This window comes from Coregonus lavaretus (genome assembly GCF_964263955.1).
Source record: "Coregonus lavaretus genome assembly, chromosome: 10".
Lineage (NCBI taxonomy): Eukaryota > Metazoa > Chordata > Actinopteri > Salmoniformes > Salmonidae > Coregonus > Coregonus lavaretus.
The window spans coordinates 34,569,936-34,592,490 of NC_139997.1; the positions used below are offsets into that span (position 1 = coordinate 34,569,936).

Here is a 22,555-nt window from a genome sequence, read left to right on the forward strand (position 1 = left end):
AATTGTAATAGAAAATAAAGCCTATGCTGTCCGTACCCCGCCACCACCACAAACCAGGCTGGCACCCTGCCTTAGTGTTTTTATGAGAGAGACTGACTGAGCTAAAACTCGCATATGTATGTGTGGTGAAATATTACTTGTTTAGTTTCTGTCCCCTTGATGTACACAGTGGACAAAACATTAAGAACACCTTCCTAATATTGAGATGCACCCGCTTTTGCCCTCAGAACAGCCTCAATTCATTGGGCCATGGACTCTAAACAGTGTCGAAAGCATTCCACAGGGATGCTGGCTCATGTTGACTCCAATGCTTCCAAGGTGTGTCAAGTTGACTGGATGTCCTTTGGGTGGTGGACCATTCTTGATACACACAGGAAACTGTTGAGTGCGAAAAACCCAGCAGCGTTGCAGTTCTTGACACACTCAAAAAAAAGCAGCCAACAAGTGCTCAGCATATGTGGGAACTCCTTCAAAACTGTTGGAAAAGCATTCCAGGTGAAGCTGATTGAGAGAATGCCAAGAGTGTGCAAAGCTGTCATCAAGGCAAAGGGTGGCTATTTGAAGAATCTCAAATATAAAATATATTTTTATTTGTTTAACACTTTTTTGGTTACTACATGATTCCATATGTGTTATTTCATAGTTTTGATGTCTTCACTATTATTCTACAATGTAGAAAATAGTAAAATTAAAGAAAACCCCTGGAAAGAGTAGGTGTGTCCAAACCTTTGACTGGTACTGTATGTCCCTCTAGCAATTTCATAATTTCTCCTGAAAAGCAACAATCTACTGTTATATTTACCACAAATGTGAGTTGGGTTGCAGTCATGAGATGTATTACATAGGAGCCTTCTATCCATGACACCGAGTCCCCTGAGAAAGAGAACACATTCCTTAGACCCTTAGTTTAGCCAGCAGCATACCACCCTGCATCCCACTGCTGGCTTGCCTCTGAAGCTAAGCCGGGTTGGTCCTGGTCGGTCCCTGGCTGGGAGACCAGATGCTGCCGGAAGTGGTGTTGGAGGGCCAGTAGGAGGCACTCTTTCCTCTGATCTAAAAGAATATCCCAATGCCCCAGGGCATTGCCCTGTGTAGGGTGCCGTCTTTCGGATGGGACGTTATACAGGTGACCTGACTCTCTGTGGTCACTAAAGATGAGTCTAAAGATACCATGGCACTTATCAAATTAAATCAAATTGATTGGTCACATACACATGGATAGCAGATGTTATTGCGAGTGTAGAGAAATGCTTGTGCTTCCAGTTTCCCGACAGTGCAGTAATATCTAGCAAGTAATATCTAACAGTTCCACAACAAACATCTAATACACACAAATCTAAGTAAAGGAATGGAATAAGAATATATAAATATATGGATGAGCAATGTCATTGACAGAGCGGCATAGGCTAAGATGCAATAGATAGTATAGAATACAGCATATACATATGAGATGGGTAATGCAAGATATGTAAACATTATTACGATAGTATAGAATACAGTTTATACATATGAGACGAGTAATGCAAGATATGTAAACATTATTAAAGTGCCATTATTAAAGTGACTTGTGTTCCATTTATTAAAGTGGCCAGTGATTTTCAAGTCTGTATGTAGGCAGCAGCGCCTCTGTGCAAGTGATGGCTGTTTAACAGTCTGATGGCCTTGAGATAGAAGCTGTTTTTCAGTCTCTCGGTCCCAGCTTTGATGCACCTGTACTGACCTCGCCTTCTGGACGATAGCGGGGTGGTCGTCCTTGATTGTCTTTTTGGCCTTCCTGTGACATCGGGTGCTGTAGTTTGTCCCCGGTGATGCGTTGTGCAGACCGCACCACCCTCTAGAAAGCCCTGCGGTTGTGGGCGGTGCAGTTGCCGTACCAGGCGGTGATACAGCCCGACTTGATGCTCTCAATTGTGCATCTGTAAAAGTTTGTGAGGGTTTTAGGTGACAGGTCAAATTTCTTCCGCCTCCTGAGGTTGAAGAGACGCTGTTGCGCCTTCTTCACCACACTGTCTGTGTGGGTGGACCATTTCAGTTTGTCAGTGATATGTACGCAGATGAACTTAAAACTTTCCACCTTCTCCACTGCTGTCCCGTCAATGTGAATAGGGGGGTACTCCCTCTGCTGTTTCCTGAAGTCCACGATCATCTCCTTTGTTTTGTTGACGTTGAGTGAGAGGTTATTTTCCTGACACCACACTCCGAGAGCCCTCACCTCCTCCCTGTAGGCAGTCTCTTTGTTGTTGGTAATCAAGCCTACTACTGTTGTGTCATCTGCAAACTTGATGATTGAGTTGGAGGCGTAATGTCCTTCGTAGGAAAATTAGAAAGTGCTTATTTGATTACATCATACATCACCGGACTTGACCCTGTCAAAACAATTTGACATACTTCATCTGGTAAATCCATACCTCACAATTACAAGATGTTGCATATTACAGTAAACAATTGTTGTCATTTTTATTATAAATACAGAATTGATTTAAAACGATGAAGTTCTGTTTGAACAAAAAGGCCCATTATTATATAGTTATTACACTATGATAATGATGGAAGACTCTTATAGGAAAGTGCTGCACCATCATGTTTTCGGAGTATGACAAAACTTTGTTTCGGGTAGGGTTGAAACATTTTCGGTAATTTCTCAAAATTCCCTGGTTTTCCAGAACTACGGGTTGGATGATTCTTGGAGGGAATGAGCAGGAAATCCTGCAATCCTCCTACCTGGATTTCTGGAAAACCTGGGAATTTCGGGAAAGTTACCAGAATTTTGCAACCCTAGCCTCAGGTAATGACACTTCTCAATATGTCTACTGAATCACATTGCATACATGCCATTAACAAAAAGATAATACATTTTAACATTGATATAGCCCTAAACCTGAATGGCTGAAGCAGTGAGAGTTCCAATGGACTCAGGTGCCTTCTTATGGGCTGAAGGGAAGGAGGAGGATTCTCTCTACTGTCATAAACCTCTGGTTCAATCATGCTGATTTTATGAGGCCCACCACAGCGCTAGCTGGTACAGTAGATAGAAATTTGGCGGTGCTGGGGCTGTGGGCGGACAAGCTCTTAACCTAACAGAGTTATGAAGCCCTGTGCTCATGACGGAGTGTTGAGAGGCAGGCCTTCGTGCATCAATCAGTTAGTCAAAGTTTCCATCACATTTACCTTGCATGGTCGAACCTTACTGTCAAAGAGATTTTGGCTGCGTGCTTGTGGACTAATTTACACCCAGTTTGCCATTATATAAAACCATGTAGAAATGTATAGTTTTCCCAGTGTGCCAATAATTGATCTTCCATGTACTTTAATGAACATTGGCCCCCTTCAGGTCTCCCTTGTAAAAGAGGTATTTCGACCTCAATTGGTCAACCTGGTTAAATGGAAAAATTCAACTTTTTTTTTTTTTTTAAGTTTACACAACTCCCCAGACAGAAATGTAGAAAGCAGATGATGTCCTTTACCCCTCTGACATGCTCCTAAAACTCAAGGAGAATTTGTTTGGTTGGCATCATATGCCCCTGCCCTTAGTTGATATAGATGTGTTTTGACATTATTTGGCCTGGTAGGTTCCCCTACAAGCAAACCCTTCGAGGCTTAGTTCCAAAATAGAGGCACCACTTTGTTTCAAAAGTTGGGGAAGTTTCCAAAATGACAACATGCAGAGCAGAGAAGGGCAACATTAAAACATTTAGAGAGCATTTGACATATTTTAGAGCTTGATTCTGCTGTATGTGAGTAAGATTGTACAATTCCTTCACACAATAGTAACATGTCTGTGTTTCCTGACACCAGTTCCACCCAGGGTGTTGTATGCACTGGCATGGCCATTTGCTGCCTGGTTTCTGTTGACAAGATCAGGAATCTGGTAAACAAAAGCAAAACATAGATTACAGTGTATACTCTTCCCTAAATGTGTCCCAAATGATACATGTTGTTTACAGTTTATGTTTTACTTCTCCCATTTAGCTAATGAAAGAGCACAGTAACACTTTACTGCTCTCTCTCTCTCTCTCTCGCTCTCTCGCGCTCTCTCTCTGTCACGCCCTGGCTCTGGGGACACTTGTATGTTGAGCCAGGGTGTGCATTTCATTTGTTTATCTAGTATGTGTATTTCTATGTTGGCCTGAGTGGCTCCCAATCAGAGGCAACGAGTGTCAGCTGTCGTTGGTTGTCTCTGATTGGGAGCCATATTTAAACTGTCTGTTTCCCATTTGTGTTTGTGGGATCTTGTTTCAAGTCTGTTTATGTTAGACGGTGAACTGTCACGTATCGTTTGTTGTTTTGATCGTGTCTCTAATTAAAGAGTATGTTTGCCTGCAACGCTGCGCCTTGGTCCTCTGTTCCCGACGATCGTGACAGAAGATCCCACCTCGACTGGATCAAGCAGCGTGACGAGGAGAGAGGATGGACCTGGGAGGAGATGAGTGAGAGTCTGGCAAGAGGGATGGAGGCCATGAGCACGGGGGAGAGACAAGCCCATAAATTTTTTAGGGGGGGGCTAATGCCGTGGACGACAGGGCAGCAGGAGGCCGCCAGGTTACGGGAGTCACTGGTCACCAGGGGGAAGGAGGATGTAGAGGCACGGCGAGAGGTACTGGCGTGTGTTGCCAGTCCGGTCCGGCCTGTTCCTGATCCCCACGTAGGGCCAGTGGTGTGTGTTCCCAGTACGGTCCAGCCTGTTCCTGCCACTCGCACCAAGTCAGTGGTGCGCTTCGTCAGCCCGGCACGGCCCGTTCCTGCTCCCCGCACCAAGTCAGTGGTGCGCTTCGTCAGCCCGGTCCGGCCCGCTCCTGCTCCCCGCACCAAGTCAGTGGTGCGCGTCGTCAGCCCGGTCCGGCCCATTCCTGCTCCCCGCACCAAGTCAGTGGTGCGTTTCGTCAGCCCAGCTCGGCCCGTTCCTGCTCCCCGCACCAAGTCAGTGGTGCGCTTCGTCAGCCCGGTCCGGCCCGCTCCTGCTCCCCGCACCAAGTCAGTGGTGCGTTTCGTCAGCCCGGCGCGGCCCGTTCCTGCTCCCCGCACCAAGTCAGTGGTGCGCGTCGTCAGCCCGGTCCGGCCCATTCCTGCTCCCCGCACCAAGTCAGTGGTGCGTTTCGTCAGCCCAGCTCGGCCCGTTCCTGCTCCCCGCACCAAGTCAGTGGTGCGCTTCGTCAGCCCGGCACGGCCCGTTCCTGCTCCCCGCACCAAGTCAGTGGTGCGCTTCGTCAGCCCGGCACGGCCCGCTCCTGCTCCCCACACCAAGCCAGTGGTGTGCGTCGTCAGTCCGGCATGGCCCGTGCCTGTTCCACCGGTGGCTGGTCCGGCACCGGTCAGATGCTTCACGCCGGAGCTAGAGCAATCCGCTCCACCAGTGTGCAGTCCAGCTCCGGCCAGCGGGGCCAGACCGGACCAGGGGTACTTTGGGGGGTTGGAGAGGGAGCGGGGATCAGGCCCGGAGCCGGATCCGCCGCCTAAGCGGAGTGCCCACCCGGTCCCTCCCCTGTGGTGTTTGGTGGGCGCGGTCGGGGTCCGCGCCTTTAGGGGGGGGTACTGTCACGCCCTGGCTCTGGGGACACTTGTATGTTGAGCCAGGGTGTGCATTTCATTTGTTTATCTAGTATGTGTATTTCTATGTTGGCCTGAGTGGCTCCCAATCAGAGGCAACGAGTGTCAGCTGTCGTTGGTTGTCTCTGATTGGGAGCCATATTTAAACTGTCTGTTTCCCATTTGTGTTTGTGGGATCTTGTTTCAAGTCTGTTTATGTTAGACGGTGAACTGTCACGTATCGTTTGTTGTTTTGATCGTGTCTCTAATTAAAGAGTATGTTTGCCTGCAACGCTGCGCCTTGGTCCTCTGTTCCCGACGATCGTGACACTCTCTCTCTCTCAGGGTTGTGGGTTCGAGTCCCACGGGGACCAGTACGAAAAAGTACATATGCACTCACTACTGTAAATCGCTCTGGATAAGAGTGTCTGCTAAATGACTAAAATGTAAAATGACTAAGTAATAATCTTCAGCTGAAAATGCAATCACCCTGAAATTCTTAGGTTAAGACTTATTATAGTGGACTTCAATTTCACATTTGTTAAGTTTTATGGAGGTACTTCTTACCAGACTCATTACTCTAATGAAAATGAATCAATTACACTGTAAATAAATCATACACAATAAATTGGCATCTGAACAAATTAATAAATCCACATCTAAATCTAAAGGCCACCTCATGTGTCAATGTATTATTACGTACCTCTAAATATTTTGTATAGTTAGTCTGGATGTAACCACTGTCGTTGAATTCACTGTGGGTAACACCTGCAGTAAGAAAGAGACGTCTCAGTATTTTTCCATTGGAGTGTTTCCAGGGATAAAGGAATGTGTACACGTGTGACAGCATGGCTGTGAACATGTGACAGCAAGAGGCTTATATAAACATAACATGACATAACTTAAGCAGTTTGTTAACATTAAAAATGTGTTCTGTTAATCGACAATGTCATTAGAATCTGTGTGTAGGGACTAAGTGCCTATGCGCGCGTGTGTGTGCGTTTGTGTGTGTAAACACAGAAATGAAAGCTCCTACTTGTTTGGCCGTCTATCACGTATGCAGGGTTATCCTTGCCCTGTCTCTGTTCCACTGCACCACCACTCCTCTGGATCTGGGACCTCGTTCTCCTGGAAAACATTAAACACTTCACTGCAACAATCACACTATAAACCTCATATAATGATCAAGGTAACTGATCTGGTCATTGGGGACAAAATGGTAGCAGAATTCTCTTACCCCATTTCCTTCTGGTAGCTGGATTCTGAAATGAACCACAGAGAGAAAATAATAATGAATCAGGTATAGACGTGTTGCTTTTGTTGATGGTAATTATGCCATGATTAATGTAGTAGAAGGTCAAACTTTATTTGGATAGTCCATCTGTAGATGCTATCTACAGACTATCAGTAACATTTCAACTACCTATCTACTAACCCTAACCCTAGCATTAACCCTTATCCTAAACCTACATTTAACCCTTACCCTAACCCTAACCTTAACTCTTACCCTAATCCTTATTCTAAACCTAACCCTAATCTTAGCAAGCACTTGCTTATCAACAGATAGTTTGTTGATAGTATGACCATCAGTAGAGCATCTACGGAAAGTCCGGACTATCCAAATAAAGTGTGACCGAATTAATTCTCCAACATTTGTCCCGAGACACATAGGCCTACTGGTAGGTGTTATAGACCTATAGTCAGAGTTTTGATATTAGACCTCATGTGTAACCTTTCAGACAGTGAATAATCTATATCCACAAATGATCATACATTAACCTTCATACTCATTAGAAAGTTTACTGCAAGTCAATCTCTTTGTTGACATCTCCTTGAAATCTGTTGCTTGTTGTGCCATCCTGTATGCATCGGACAGATGAGAGGCAGGCAGCGGGAGCCAAACAGTCCTAAAGTCACAATACTTGCTGACTGGTGTGTCCTGTATTTAGATGAAGGCCTCTGCATATATCTCACCCTGTCATTGTCCTCATAGAGGACCTCAGTGAGACCTGTCATGACTCCATCATTCAACTTTTAACGGTCTACTTGTTTTCTACTTTCTTCAGTGAAACCGAGCAAGAGGCTCGATTTTGGACATCACTCCTGCTCCTTGGACTATAGGGGGTTTGTACTTGATACAAGCTAAAGAAAGGCTTCTTACTTGCTTCTTTTCTGCGTTTGCAGCAGAAGACGATTCCAAGGATGAGCAGCACCAGCAAAGCGAAGCCACCGATGGAACAAACGACAGCTATGAGCACAGTCCAGTCAGGGGGCTCTGGTGAAACAGTAATCTCTAGGTAAGTAAGGGTTAGTGAGTTAGTATGTATAGTTAGTGAGTATCACAGTGAAGACTGACATCTTAGCCTCAAACTCAGTTGCCTATTGAGTCAGCAGGTTCTATTGTAAGTCCAACCTGCCACTAGTTGTTACAGTACTAAACTAATCAAATGTGTGACGGAACTACAGAAAATTATAAATGGCAATGTATGGGAGTGTTTCATATACATATAATATGGAGCCTCGGTGCCCTTGAACGAAATACACAACTTGTATCACGTAAGCATCTGCATAAACAAAAACTTCATTCACTTATTTTTTTATGTAATAAGTAGTTATGGAAAAATATTCACGGTCCCACAGAACAGGACAAAGGCATATGTTAAGGGAGGTAGCTCTTATCCTTTCTCAGATGACATAATCTTTTTATTGCTCAAAACATTGTACGGCAAGCCAGGATCATCAGCTTTTAATTGTGATTTTTGGCAGCACCTCGACTTGGCCAGGAACCCATAAAATCACTTTCCTGACTCCACAAGGGTTCCCATTTCTGACAATGTAAGCAGGCCTCACTAAATCCTGTCCATGTTGAAGGTACTGTCCAGGCTACTGGAAGTGACCAGACAGGGCCGGCATTATGGGCAGGCCTTAGGGGGCCTGGCCCGCCCTACTGTACCTCCTTAACTGTCCAAATAAAACATGTAAATATTGATCATTTATTTGATCGAGAAGCACGCAAACAGCAAGACTGATCAATCTCAGATAAAGCATTCGAGTGAGCAAAACAGCGCCCCACTGTCTCAATATGTGTAGCCCATGTATCTGATGCTGTCTGGCCAAAAAGAGATGACAGTTTCGCTCGCTCGGATGCTTTCTCCGGTGAGATAGTTTCAGCCACTTGCGAATTTAAGGAAAGTTGGCGGGTGCACGGTGAACTGTTCGGATGCTGGAATTATTTTGGACAAACGTGCTAAGGTAATCTACTTTTGAAGTGATTTGTTTGACAATCAGATGAAAATATCAGACTGGTTGTGTTCATGCACATTAAACCGTAATACATTTTTACAGTTAAATTACATCTTTACAATAAAACCCATTAAAACAATGTGTGCATGCGCTTGTCCCGTAAACAAAACGTGCCCCCCTATGGAAATCAAATGCCTGTCCAACTGATTTGTTCTGGTGCCGGCCCTGGACAGACAGAAAAGTCAGAAGAGTTCTTACCAACCACCAGGTAGATGGAGCTGGATAGTGCGGTGGTTAGGGCAGATACGCTGGCCAGGCACTTCACCTGGACACTGTTGACCCCACGGACAGTGAGGAGGCTGATGGAGTTATACAGACCGTCCAGGGCCTCACTGCTACTGTTGTAGCTGTTCTGGTCCACCACAACCCCATCCAGCACCCAGCTCACTGTGGGCTTAGGGAACCAACCAGAGGCCTCACACCGGATGATGGCCTGGTGGCCCTGGGCCACTGTCATGTTACCTCCCACAATCCTCACTGTGCCGCTCTCTATGGGAACAGACAGAAGAGAACAGTCAGCAACCGTGAGGGTTGACATCATACATTAATCACAATGAATATACTGTAGGGTTAATGTTGGACCAACTACAGAGTGGAAAATACTACAGATGTAGGATCTTAATTTGAGCCTGTTTGCTACAGCAGGAAAATAATCCTGCATCTGTATGTTCTAGTATGGTGAATGCTTTCTGAATGTCCTGACTTAACACTGGTCCCAGCTGAGGGTTGGCCACAATGTAAACAATCAATGTAATCTCGACATCCATTCAGTTGGATATTACTACTGGCTGCCTAGGAGTATTGATACATGGAGGGGAATATGTTTGTAATCGGGTAGGTCCAAATCAGGGGAATGAGATAAGTCCATCCATGCACCATAGGAAACAAATCAATATCCAATAAAAGCAATCCAATAGAGCCAGCAGGAGCCACAATGAGATAAAGCCTACAACCAGGTTTAGATCCTCTGTACATTAAAACCCCTGGGTGGAGGGCTGGTGGAGGATGTAGCTGGTACGTGTTTGATTCAGTTTTTTAACTGAATGGATGAGGGATCATAATTTTCTGTGTGAGTTCTGGATTTATCCATGTTTATCATGACATCATACATGAATCACAATGAATATACTGTCCCTGGAGGAATGGAATGGCGAACACTAAGATGAATAGTAAATTGGAACCGTGAATTTGTAAATGGCATACCATCACCCAAGCCACTAGAGCAAGGAGGAGAAAACAGAGTCAACCAGGGACAACCACACTCACGTGATGAGTACCCTTGCCTGAGATTTGAAGACTTGCATTAGGTCCCTAAGCTAATGCATAGGCTTTAGCTCAGCAAGATAGCAGTCTTAAGGCACACAGGAGACCAGGGTTCAAATTACGGTCAGTCATACATTTTGCTGAAGTGTTAATAAAAACAGATTGGCAAAAGAGTGTTTAGTAAAGATCAACTGAATTGAGAATATTTGGCTCCCGAAATGTTTTTCGACATCTTGTCTCCAGGCTGGAATCTTTTAACTAAGTGTCTAAGAACATCTGATGTCAAACTTTATTCCTCTCTTTTTTGTGTGAACTCTACCATGTAGAAATAGGCAAAGTCAAATTTTGCAAATCAATGAGCCCCTCCTTATGCATATGCGTGGTGCAACTCTTCAAGATAGTCCCTAACTGCTGAGCCCTGCAAGGCATTTGTATATCTACAGTGTGTTTCCGATATGCTTTCTTATACAGTGGCTTGCGAAAGTATTCACCCCCCTTGGCATTTTTCCTATTTTGTTGCCTTACAACCTGGAATTAAAATTGATTTTTTGGGGGTTTGTATCATTTGATTTACACAACATGCCTACCACTTTGAAGATGCAAAATATATTTTATTGTGAAACAAACAAGAAATAAGACAAAAAAACAGAAAACTTGAGCGTGCATAACTACCCCCCCCCCCCCCCCCCCCCCCCCTTTTGCAGCAATTACAGCTGCAAGTCTCTTGGGGTATGTCTCTATGAGCTTGGCACATCTAGCCACTGGGATTTTTGCCCATTCTTCAATGCAAAACTGCTCCAGCTCCTTCAAGTTGGATGGGTTCCACTGGTGTACAGCAATCTTTAAGTCATACCACATATTCTCAATTGGATTGAGGTCTGGGCTTTGACCATTCCAAGACATTTAAATGTTTCCCCTTAAACCACTCGAGTGTTGCTTTAGCAGTATGCTTAGGGTCATTGTCCTGCTGGAAGGTGAACCTCTGTCCCAGTCTCAAATCTTTGGAAGACTGAAACAGGTTTCCCTAAAGAATTTCCTTGTATTTAGCGCCATCCATCATTCCTTCAATTTTGACCAGTTTCCCAGTCCCTGCCGATGAAAACCATCCCCACAGCATGATGCTGCTACCACCATGTTTCACTGTGGGGATGGTGTTCTCAGGGTGATGAGAGGTGTTGGGTTTGCGCCAGACAGCTCAAAAAGCTCAATTTTAGTCTCATCTGACTAGTACCTTCTTCCATATGTTTGGGGAATCTCCCACATGCCTTTTGGCGAACACCAAACGTGTTTGCTTATTTTTTTCTTTAAGCAATGGCTTTTTTCTGGCCACTCTTATGTAAAGCCCAGCTCTGTGGTGTACGGCTTAAAGTGGTCCTATGGACAGATACGCCAATCTCCGCTGTGGAGCTTTGCAGCTCCTTCAGTGTTATCTTTGGTCTCTTTGTTGCCTCTCTGATTAATGCCCTCCTTGCCTGGTCCGTAAGGTTTGGTGGGCGGTCCTCTCTTGGCAGGTTTGTTGTAGTGCCATATTCTTTCAATTTTTTTATAATAGATATAATGGTGCTCTGGGGATGTTCAAAGTTTCTGATATTTTTTTATAACCCAACCCTGATCTGTACTTCTCCACAACTTTGTCCCTGACCTGTTTGGAGAGCTCCTTGGTCTTCATGGTGACGCTTGCTTAGTGGTGCCCCTTGCTTAGTGGTGTTGCAGACTCTGGGGCCTTTCAGAACAGGTGTATATATACTGAGATCATGTGACAGATCATGTGACACTTAGATTGCACACAGGTGGACTTTATTTAACTAATTATGTGACTTCTGAAGGTAACTGGTTGCACCAGATCGTAATTAGGGGCTTCATAGCAAAGGGGGTGAATACATATGCACGCACCACTTTTCCGTTATTTATTTTTTAGAATTTTTTGAAACAAGTTATTTTTTAAATTTCACATCACCAATTTGGACTATTTGGTCCATTACATGAAATCCAAATAAAAATCCATTTAAATTACAGGTTGTAATGCAACAAAATAGGAAAAACGCCAAGGGTGATGAATACTTTTGCAAGGCACTGTAGTTCACTTTATTTACCCCAAAATAATGGGGGAGGGGTGGGGGGGGGATTGGTTCTTCTATCCTTTTGGGGACCTAAAATCGCTCAAAGTCACCATAAAGATAGTAAAAAAAAGGAACATTCTCCCGCGTGGGGACATTTCCCTCTGCCCAATGAGGACAAAGGCTTTTTTAAGCTTAGGGGTTTGGTTTAGGGTTAGGGTTACAATTAGGATTAGGGTTATACACTGCTCAAAAAAATAAAGGGAACACTTAAACAACACAATGTAACTCGAAGTCAATCGCACTTCTGTGAAATCAAACTGTCCACTTAGGAAGCAACACTGATTGACAATACATTTCACATGCTGTTGTGCAAATGGAATAGACAACAGGTGGAAATTATAGGCAATTAGCAAGACACCCCCAATAAAGAAGTGGTTCTGCAGGTGGTGACCACAGACCACTTCTCAGTTCCTATGCTTCCTGGCTGATGTTTTGGTCACTTTTGAATGCTGGCGGTGCTTTCACTCTAGTGGTAGCATGAGACGGAGTCTACAACCCACACAAGTGGCTCAGGTAGTGCAGCTCATCCAGGATGGCACATCAATGCGAGCTGTGGCAAGAAGGTTTGCTGTGTCTGTCAGCGTAGTGTCCAGAGCATGGAGGCGCTACCAGGAGACAGGCCAGTACATCAGGAGACGTGGAGGAGGCCGTAGGAGGGTAACAACCCAGCAGCAGGACCACTACCTCCGCCTTTGTGCAAGGAGGAGCAGGAGGAGCACTGCCAGAGCCCTGCAAAATGACCTCCAGCAGGCCACAAATGTGCATGTGTCTGCTCAAACGGTCAGAAACAGACTCCATGAGGGTGGTATGAGGGCCCGACGTCCACAGGTGGGGGTTGTGCTTACAGCCCAACACCGTGCAGGACGTTTGGCATTTGCCAGAGAACACCAAGATTGGCAAATTCGCCACTGGCGCCCTGTGCTCTTCACAGATGAAAGCAGGTTCACACTGAGCACATGTGACAGACGTGACAGAGTCTGGAGACGCCGTGGAGAACGTTCTGCTGCCTGCAACATCCTCCAGCATGACCGGTTTGGCGGTGGGTCAGTCATGGTGTGGGGTGGCATTTCTTTGGGGGGCCGCACAGCCCTCCATGTGCTCGCCAGAGGTAGCCTGACTGCCATTAGGTACTGAGATGAGATCCTCAGACCCCTTGTGAGACCATATGCTGGTGCGGTTGGCCCTGGGTTCCTCCTAATGCAAGACAATGCTAGACCTCATGTGGCTGGAGTGTGTCAGCAGTTCCTGCAAGAGGAAGGCATTGATGCTATGGACTGGCCCGCCCGTTCCCCAGACCTGAATTCAATTGAGCACATCTGGGACATCATGTCTCGCTCCATCCACCAACGCCACATTGCACCACAGACTGTCCAGGAGTTGGCGGATGCTTTAGTCCAAGTCTGGGAGGAGTTCCCTCAGGAGACCATCCGCCACCTCATCAGGAGCATGCCCAGGCGTTGTAGGGAGGTCATACAGGCACGTGGAGGCCACACACACTACTGAGCCTCATTTTGACTTGTTTTAAGGACATTACATCAAAGTTGGATCAGCCTGTAGTGTAGTTTTCCACTTTAATTTTGAGGGTGACTCCAAATCCAGACCTCCATGGGTTGATAAATTTAATTTCCATTGATAATTTTTGTGTGATTTTGTTGTCAGCACATTCAACTAGGGAGTGCTCCTAATCTCAGTTTGTTACCTGTATAAAAGACACCTGTCCACAGAAGCAATAAATCAATCAGATTCCAAACTCTCCACCATGGCCAAGACCAAAGAGCTCTCCAAGGATGTCAGGGACAAGATTGTAGACCTACACAAGGCTGGAATGGGCTACAAGACCATCGCCAAGCAGCTTGGTGAGAAGGTGACAACAGTTGGTGCGATTATTCGCAAATGGAAGAAACACAAAAGAACTGTCAATCTCCCTTGGCCTGGGGCTCCATGCAAGATCTCACCTCTTGGAGTTGCAATGATCATGAGAACGGTGAGGAATCAGCCCAGAACTACATGGGAGGATCTTGTCAATGATCTCAAGGCAGCTGGGACCATAGTCACCAAGAAAACAATTGGTAACACATTACGCCGTGAAGGACTGAAATCCTGCAGCGCCCGCAAGGTCCCCTGCTCAAGAAAGCACATATACAGGCCCGTCTTAAGTTTGCCAATGAACATCTAAATGATTCTGAGGAGAACTGGGTGAAAGTGTTGTGGTCAGATGAGACCAAAATCGAGCTCTTTGGCATCAACTCAACTCGCCGTGTTTGGAGGAGGAGGAATGCTGTCTATGACCCCAAGAACACCATCCCCACGTCAAACATGGAGGTGGAAACATTATGCTATGGGGGTGTTTTTCTGCTAAGGGGACAGGACAACTTCACCGCATCAAAGGGACGATGGACGGGGCCATGTACCGTCAAATCTTGGGTGAGAACCTCCTTCCCTCAGCCAGGGCATTGAAAATGGGTCGTGGATGGGTATTCCAGCATGACAATGACCCAAAACACACGGCCAAGGCAACAAAGGAGTGGCTCAAGAAGAAGCACATTAAGGTCCTGGAGTGGCCTAGCCAGTCTCCAGACCTTAATCCCATAGGAAATCTGTGGAGGGAGCTGAAGGTTCGAGTTGCCAAACATCAGGCTCGAAACCTTAATGACTTGGAGAAGATCTGCAAAGAGGAGTGGGACAAAATCCCTCCTGAGATGTGTGCAAACCTGGTGGCCAACTACAAGAAATGTCTGACCTCTGTGATTGCCAACAAGGGTTTTGCCACCAAGTACTAAGTCATGTTTTGCAGAGGGGTCAAATACTTATTTCCCTCATTAAAATGCAAATCAATTTATAACATTTCTGACATGCGTTTTTCTGGATTCTTTTGTTGTTATTCTGTCTCTCACTGTTAAAATAAACCTACCATTAAAATTATAGACTGATCATGTCTTTGTCAGTGGGCAAACGTACAATATCAGCAGGGGATCAAATACTTTTTTCCCTCACTGTATAAACATTCTTGTATAAGGGGATGCTAGTTTGATGTTGATGATGTGTTTTCCTGTGTGCCAAATACGCCAGATATTGTTGTTGTGAAGGGATGCGCTGATTTTTGGAATGTAGCAGGCCTTTGCCGAGAAGTTGCTTAAGTACCAGCCCATCGTGGTATGCATGGATAGCCTCGGTTGTAGGTGCAAGCTGGTGCTGCTGATATTTGGCAGTCTCTGCCACATACACAGGATTGCAGTGCGTGGCCTCCACATTGCTGGCCTGACAAAAACATGGGCAAAGCAGTTGGCTAGGTACTTCTCTGTTTCAGCTGTCGTGGGTGTCATGTAAAAATCTTCCCAACGTGAAATAGTTCCCAATCGTTCTGATTGTGTTGTGATTGTGACGTCATGTTGTAACATTCCCAGTCAATAATTGTGTGGATGGTTGAACTCGTGCAGATGTTTCTCTCACACCCCCTTGCCCTTGATTTAGCTAGCTAGATAACTAACTAACAAATATATGCACTGTCAATCAAAAATGTACGCCCAAGTCATTGCAATCGCAAAAAATCTCTCCTGACATCAACCCTCAGCACTTTGACGAGCGAGTCCGGGTATTTACAGCACCAGTCAAAAGTTTGACACACCTACTCATTCAATGGTTTTTCTTTATTTTTACTATTTTCTACATTTAAGAAAAATAGTGAAGACATCAAAACTATGAAATAACACATATGGAATCATGTAGAAACCAGAAAAGTGTTAAACAAATCAATATATATTTGAGATTTTTCAAAGTAGCACCCTTTGCCTTGATGACAGCTTTGCACACTCTTGGCATTCTCTCAACCAGCTCCATGAGCTAGTCACCTGGAATGCATTTCAATTAACAGGTGTGCCTTGTTAAATGTTAATTTGTGGAATTTCTTTCCTTCTTAATGCGTTTGAGACAATCAGTTGTGTTGTGACAAGATAGGGGTGGTATACAGAAGATAGCCCTATTTGGTAAAAGACCAAGTCCATATTATGGCAAGAACAGCTCAAATAAGCAAAGAGAAACGACAGTCCATCATTACTTTAAGACATTAACGTCAGTCAATCCAGAAAAATTCAAGAACTTTGAAAGTTTCTTGAAGTGCAGTCGCAAAAACCATCAAGCGCTATGATGAAACTGGCTCTCATGAGGACCGCCACAGGAAAGGAAAACCCAGAGTTAAATCTGCTGCAGAGGATAAGTTCATTAGAGTTACCAGCCTTAGAAATTGCAGCCCAAATAAATGCTTCACCGAGTTCAAGTAAGACACATCTCAACATCAACTGTTCAGAGGAGACTGCGTGAATCAGGCCTTCATGGTCAAATTGCTGCAAAGAAACCGCTACTAAAGGACACCAATAATAAGAAGAGACCTGCTTGGGCCAAGAAACACGAGCAATGGACATTATACCGGTGGAAATCTGTCCTTTGGTCTGATGAGTCCAAATTTGAGATTTTGGTTCCAACCGCCGTGTCTTTGTGAGATGCAGAGTAAGTGAACGGATGATCTCCACATGTGTGGTTCCCATCGTGAAGCATGTGGGAGGAGGTGTGATGGTGTGGGGGTGCTTTGCTGGTGACACTGTAAGGGATTTATTTAGAATTCAAGGCACACTTAACCAGCATGTCTACCACAGCATTCTGTAGCAATACGCCATCCTATATGGTTTGCGCTTAGTGGGACAATCATTTGGTTTAAAAAAGGACAATGACCCAACACACCTCCAGGCTGTGTAAGGGCTATTTGACCAAGAAGGAGAGTGATGGAGTGCTGCATCAGATGACCTGGCCTCCACAATCACCCGACCTCAACCCAATTGAGATGGTTTGGAATGAGTTGGACCGCAGAGTGAAGGAAAAGCAGCCAACAAGTGCTCAGAATATATGGGAACTCCTTCAAGACTGTTGGAAAAGCATTCCAGGTGAAGCTGGTTGAGAAAATGCCAAGATTGTGCAAAGCTGTCATCAAGGCAAAGGGTGGATACTTTGAAGAATGTAAAATCTAAAATATATTTGGATCTGTTTAACACTTTTTTGGTTACTACATGATTCCATATGTGTTATTTCATAGTTTTGATGTATTCACCTTTATTATACAATGTAGAAAATAGTAAAAAATAAAGAAAAACCCTTAAATGAGTAGGTGTGTCCAAAATTTTGACTGGTAATGTATATTCTGACCTCACGCCTCAACAAGCTTCTGATTGGTCAGAGTCAATACTCCTGGCCACCAATGATTGGCAGACGTGTGAAGGAAATGCGCGTTTCCACAGAACAGTTTTTCGAGGGTGTGAGAGAAACATTTGCACGAGCTAAGCCATCCACATGAAGAGATGCGCTTGCAGTTATTAAACTGGGAACATTTTCACGCTGGGAGAGAATTTACAGCATGACGACACAATCAGAACACAACAGAACGATCAGAACGATTGGGGACTATTTCAGGCTGGGAAGATTTTTACATGACAGTGGGCAGCCTAGCTGTTTGGAGAAGGAGGTGCTTTCTGTACCCTTGAGTGTCATGCATACAGGGACCTTTGAAATGTTTGGATCCTTTTTCAATGTAAATTTGATTGGTGGATTCAAATAAAGTATTTATTGTGTGTGTGTGTGTGTGTGTGTGTGTGTGTGTGTGTGTGTGTGTGTGTGTGTGTGTGTGTGTGTGTGTGTGTGTGTGTGTGTGTGTGTGTGTGTGTGTGTGTGTGTGTGCGCGTGTGCGTACATGCATGCGCACTTGTGTGTGTGACTTGAGGAGATTGCGCGTCAAAGAAATGCTTACCACCAAAGTAAGCAGTAGAGTACAATTAACCATAATGCAATTCCTATGGCTCCCATCCACTAGTGTGTTTGACCTTACCCTTGTCTAGGAGCCAAAGCATACTTGCTGATTGGAAACAACGGATGCTAGGGTCCGTAATTCATTTAAAAAAGTATTGTGGTGTACAATGTTTCTCTGGGATCCATAGACCACCGCTGTATCTTCCCTACACAACTGCTAATGTGTAGATCAGACCAGTATAATTTGTGTCTATAGCAATAAGACTTCCGTTACATGGACTTGGTTCATTGGTTATTTATGACACTAATCAATTTAGGCAATTGTGGCAAATTAGCTAGACAGAGAAAACTTGAAATAGAAACACAGGGGATGTAATCAACTGGCCTATTTTGCCCCATAACATTTTTTCTATTGCAGACTTTGCTACTTTTCCTTGCTTGACACTGTTTTGATGAAGGCACTTACACTACCCACTGGGCACATACGTCAGTTCAACGTCTAGTTTTGATTTACATTTGGCTGAGCTGAGCAATTAACGTGAATATGTTGAAAAATGTATGCACTCACTAACTGTAAGTCGCTCTGGATAAGAGTGTCTGCTAAATGACTAAAATGTAAATGTAAAATGTGAATTCAACGTGAAATCCCCCAAAAATGTCATCATGTCATTGGATTTAGGTAAAAAGTTAGGTGAAAAAAAGCACAAATCCAATACGTTTTCCATGTTGATTCAACGTCATCTCATTTAATTCTTTGGTTGAAATGACGTGGAAACTACGTTGATTCAACCAGTATTTGCCCAGTTGGTACATAGAGAAAAAGGTTCTACCTAGAACCATAAAGGGTTCTTCGGCTTGTCCATGTAGATTATAGTATCTGCCTTTCTTCCCCAGAGGCATTAACATCAATAGTTTCCGTTCTTCTGCTATAGTAACTGCCCCAGTTACTCTGCAGTTTATTAATTCATTTAATTTAATCTCCTCCACAATAGTACTCTATAATTTCAGTAAAGGTTATTATCTAAATGAACTCCATATTCTAACCTTGGATACATAGAAGCTCATCAAAAGTCTTATAAAGAGTTATTTCTGTCTGAATCAGACTGTTCCATCTGCCTAATACATGGATCCTTGTTCCTGTGTTGGTGAAAAGGCCTCAGCCAGAAACTGCTGAGAGAACAGATTGTTATCCCTTTCTATGCTCAGAGTATACAGTGTGCTGCCACTTCTCTACTCTCTGAGCTTACAGTGTGTACTCTCCAGAGCATAGGCCAGTCATTACACTACAGTCATCGATAGTGATACTGTATGTGCACAGCCTAAACAGTGCAGGATGAGATGGGAAACAGATAATATTTAACTACTCTGCACATTTTGATTCCAGTAAAGAGGCCAGTCTTCACTTCTAAGGATGAAATATTGAGGAATTGTTCCCAACCTTGGACAGAGAGCTGAGCGGTCTGGGTCGGCTTTTCCTGGACGGCACAGCTGACGTCGCCAGAGTCGTTCCTCCAGACGTCTCGGATGATGAACTCCCAGCAGTTTATGTCAGCGCTGGAGTAGTTGTTAACGGAGAAACGGGGGTTGTGCTCAGACACACCGGTGTCACTGTTGATGGTGAGGATCAAAACAGTTTTAAGCATCCAGGACATGGAGTACCAGGCCTCAGACAGGCTGACGTTAAACCGAGCCTCTGAGCCCCGCAGCACAGTCACATTCAGGGGCTCCAGCTGAGGGACTCCTGAGACTCCTGAAGAGGATATGGCTAGAGAGGAGAGGAGAGGAGAGGAGAGGAGAGGAGAGGAGAGGAGAGGAGAGGAGAGGAGAGGAGAGGAGAGGAGAGGAGAGGAGAGGAGAGGAGAGGAGAGGAGCATGGTGTGTTTAGGGTTGGGGTTGAGAGGAGATCATGATTATCTATTTGTCATTTGTAATATTTGAGATATATTTGTGAATTGTTAGGTTCATTTTGCAAGATAAGCGCAGGTGCTTTTGTTGAAGAACAGCCCTTTAAAATGCTATACATTCTTGGGGTTATTTGTGTCGCAGGTGCCAGTCAGCTATGATTAGCTTTTTAGAGAACTAGCTCTTATTTTATGAATATGGTGTTTATTTGAGTTGCAGTGGAAATGTATTTAGTAACTGTGCTTTATGCTTGCCTGTGCATGTTTTTGTTGTTTTGCTGTGCCTCTTTCCCTTCTGTGTGTTTCCCCTAGTTGATTAATTTAGTTCCCTTGGCTGGCCTCCTTGGAGATGGACGTTCCCCTGAACTGGCACACCTGTAATGATTCCGAGCCACTGCACCGCTCAAAAGGAGAGCTCAGAGCCACTTCCACTACTGCTACTACTGGGGACAGACTGCTGCCGCCGCTGCCGCTACTACTTCTGCCGCTGCTACTTCCTGGTCCAAGAGGGTGGAGTGGAGCCGAACTGAACCGATGGCGCTACAATGCTCAGATGACTGATGCAACGCATGCTATTTCACAGAAATGGGATGATCGACTTTCCTAAACTGTGTGAGTGATTTGAGGTGCTCCGTGAGAATGATCTCCTCCTTACCTATGGAGCGATTTCAGTGCCAACAGAAATTGTATTTGAATTCCATCATTTTGAATTTGTATTAGGACATTGAACTTGAATTGAATATTTTTGAATTTCTAATGCACAAATTGAATCATTGAATTCATAAACTGAAATTGTATTTCATTATTTGAAACTAAATTGGATGAATATTGCATTCAGTTTTCAAATTCAATTAAAATTTTATTGAATATTCAAATTGAATATTTATATAATCAGTTTCAATATGGTAGATATTGCATTCATTGTCTGTGTATCAAGTTAACAAACTATCATTTCAAGTTGATCAATGTTTCAAATATTCAACTTCTCAGATGCATTCAGATTCAGTTTTCAAATTCAGTTCTCTAAATTCAGATTCAAAAGCAGAGACAATATCCTGGTACTTTCCCGGCCAGGAAAGGTAGAGGAGAACAAATAGAATCAAACTCTCTCTGTGGTAAACAGAAACCTCTGCCGATTTCTGAAGCCAACCCCAAACGGACTCAAAACAACGCAGTGCGAACCAGGACAAACTGTTGGGACTGTTCTTGTGTATGTATCTATGTTGGTGTTTGTAAATGTGTTCACCCTGAAGTCCTTGAACGAAATATAAATAAGCTACATTTTAAAAACCTTGTCTATGTGGTGGGCTGGGGCCTTAGTACCTGCATTCTTGTCTTTGCTGCAAGTTCCACACCTTTAGAACAGTAAACCTTGAGAACCCTTTTGGGTTCTATCTGCCGATAGAACAAGTTACTAAAATAGTCTCTGGTGTTTGGAGTGTTCAGCCTGTTTACACTCTGAGGAGCTCATTCATTACATAATTATATATATATTTAATATAGCTCTTTACAGACTATCACTTTTTAAAAATGCATCTAAGGAGACCCATGGAGCTCCAAGGAGAGGTCATGGATTTCAGCAAAATGAATCTCTTACTTTTTTAGTAATTTAGCAGATGCTCTTATCAACTGCATACATTTTCATTTGCACTGGTCCCCCGTGGGAATTGAACCCACAACCCTGTCATTACAAGTGCCATGCTCTACCAACTGAGCCACACAGGTCATACATTGTGAAATCGCTTTGATTTAACTTGTATTGTATCTTACTCGTAGGCGATGTTCCCTCTAAACTGTGCGCGGGCACGCAGTAGCCCGAAACTGCAAATATCAGCCCATGGAGAGAAGCAGAAGATTTAACTTCACTCAACTTTCTAGAGCGTTGGTCACCAACCGGTTGTTCGCGATCGACTGGTCGAGCTCCAAGGCATTCCTAGTCGATCGCCAAACATTTCTGTAAAAAATCTAACGATAAAGCATTGAGTTTCTATTTTTTTTTTATTGGTCTCGGGCTGTTAGAGGTAGGTGAACCCGATTCAGCTGCACTGCGCGCCGGGTAGGCGAACTGTTGCCCTTTTGAACTATTTCATGTGTCTGAAGGGACAAACTCTGCCTTCCCTGCGGACCTGGAGAGCAAATCAAGCAGTGGCGATTTTAGCATGTAAATCATGGTGGGGCAAACTCCCAAAAAATGTTTTTAGATGCATGCCAGCAAAGCCACTACACAAGACAACACAACACTAAACAATACATTAATTGCACTATAACGGTGACAAACGGTGCCCACAAACTGTTAGGGCCTACATAAAGCAGTCCCAACACCGTACCACTGTTACACCTGGCTATCAGCGGAGCCTTGTCTGGCAGCGAAACAGTTCATTCAGTCTCATTTACTGCCTTTTAAAAAAACATAGCTGAGATGTACTACTTAAGTCGTTTTTTTAGGTATCTGTACTTTACTTTACTATTTATATTTTTGACTACTTTTATTTCACTACATTCCTTAAGAAAATAATGTACTTTTTACTCCATACATTTTCCCTGACACGCAAAGTACTTGTCACATTTTGAATGATTAGCAGCACAGGAAAACAGTCAAATTCCCGCACATATCAATAGAACATCCCCGGTAATCCATACTGCCTCTGATCTGGC

General features: G+C 44.2%; 1 protein-coding gene across 1 annotated transcript; it reads right to left on the reverse strand.

Moving 5' to 3' along the window:
* Window positions 1-2,427: 2,427 nt before the first annotated feature.
* igsf5a (immunoglobulin superfamily, member 5a) lies at window positions 2,428-21,632 on the reverse strand (the record flags this gene model as incomplete). Its single annotated transcript, XM_084170422.1, has 8 exons — window positions 2,428-3,865; window positions 6,227-6,291; window positions 6,560-6,651; window positions 6,761-6,785; window positions 7,685-7,798; window positions 9,025-9,315; window positions 19,438-19,764; window positions 21,608-21,632. The coding sequence occupies 8 exons, from the start codon at window positions 21,630-21,632 to the stop codon at window positions 3,758-3,760; spliced, it is 1,047 nt and encodes a 348-aa protein (XP_084026548.1). The 3' UTR covers window positions 2,428-3,757.
* Between the last annotated feature and the right edge of the window lie 923 nt (window positions 21,633-22,555).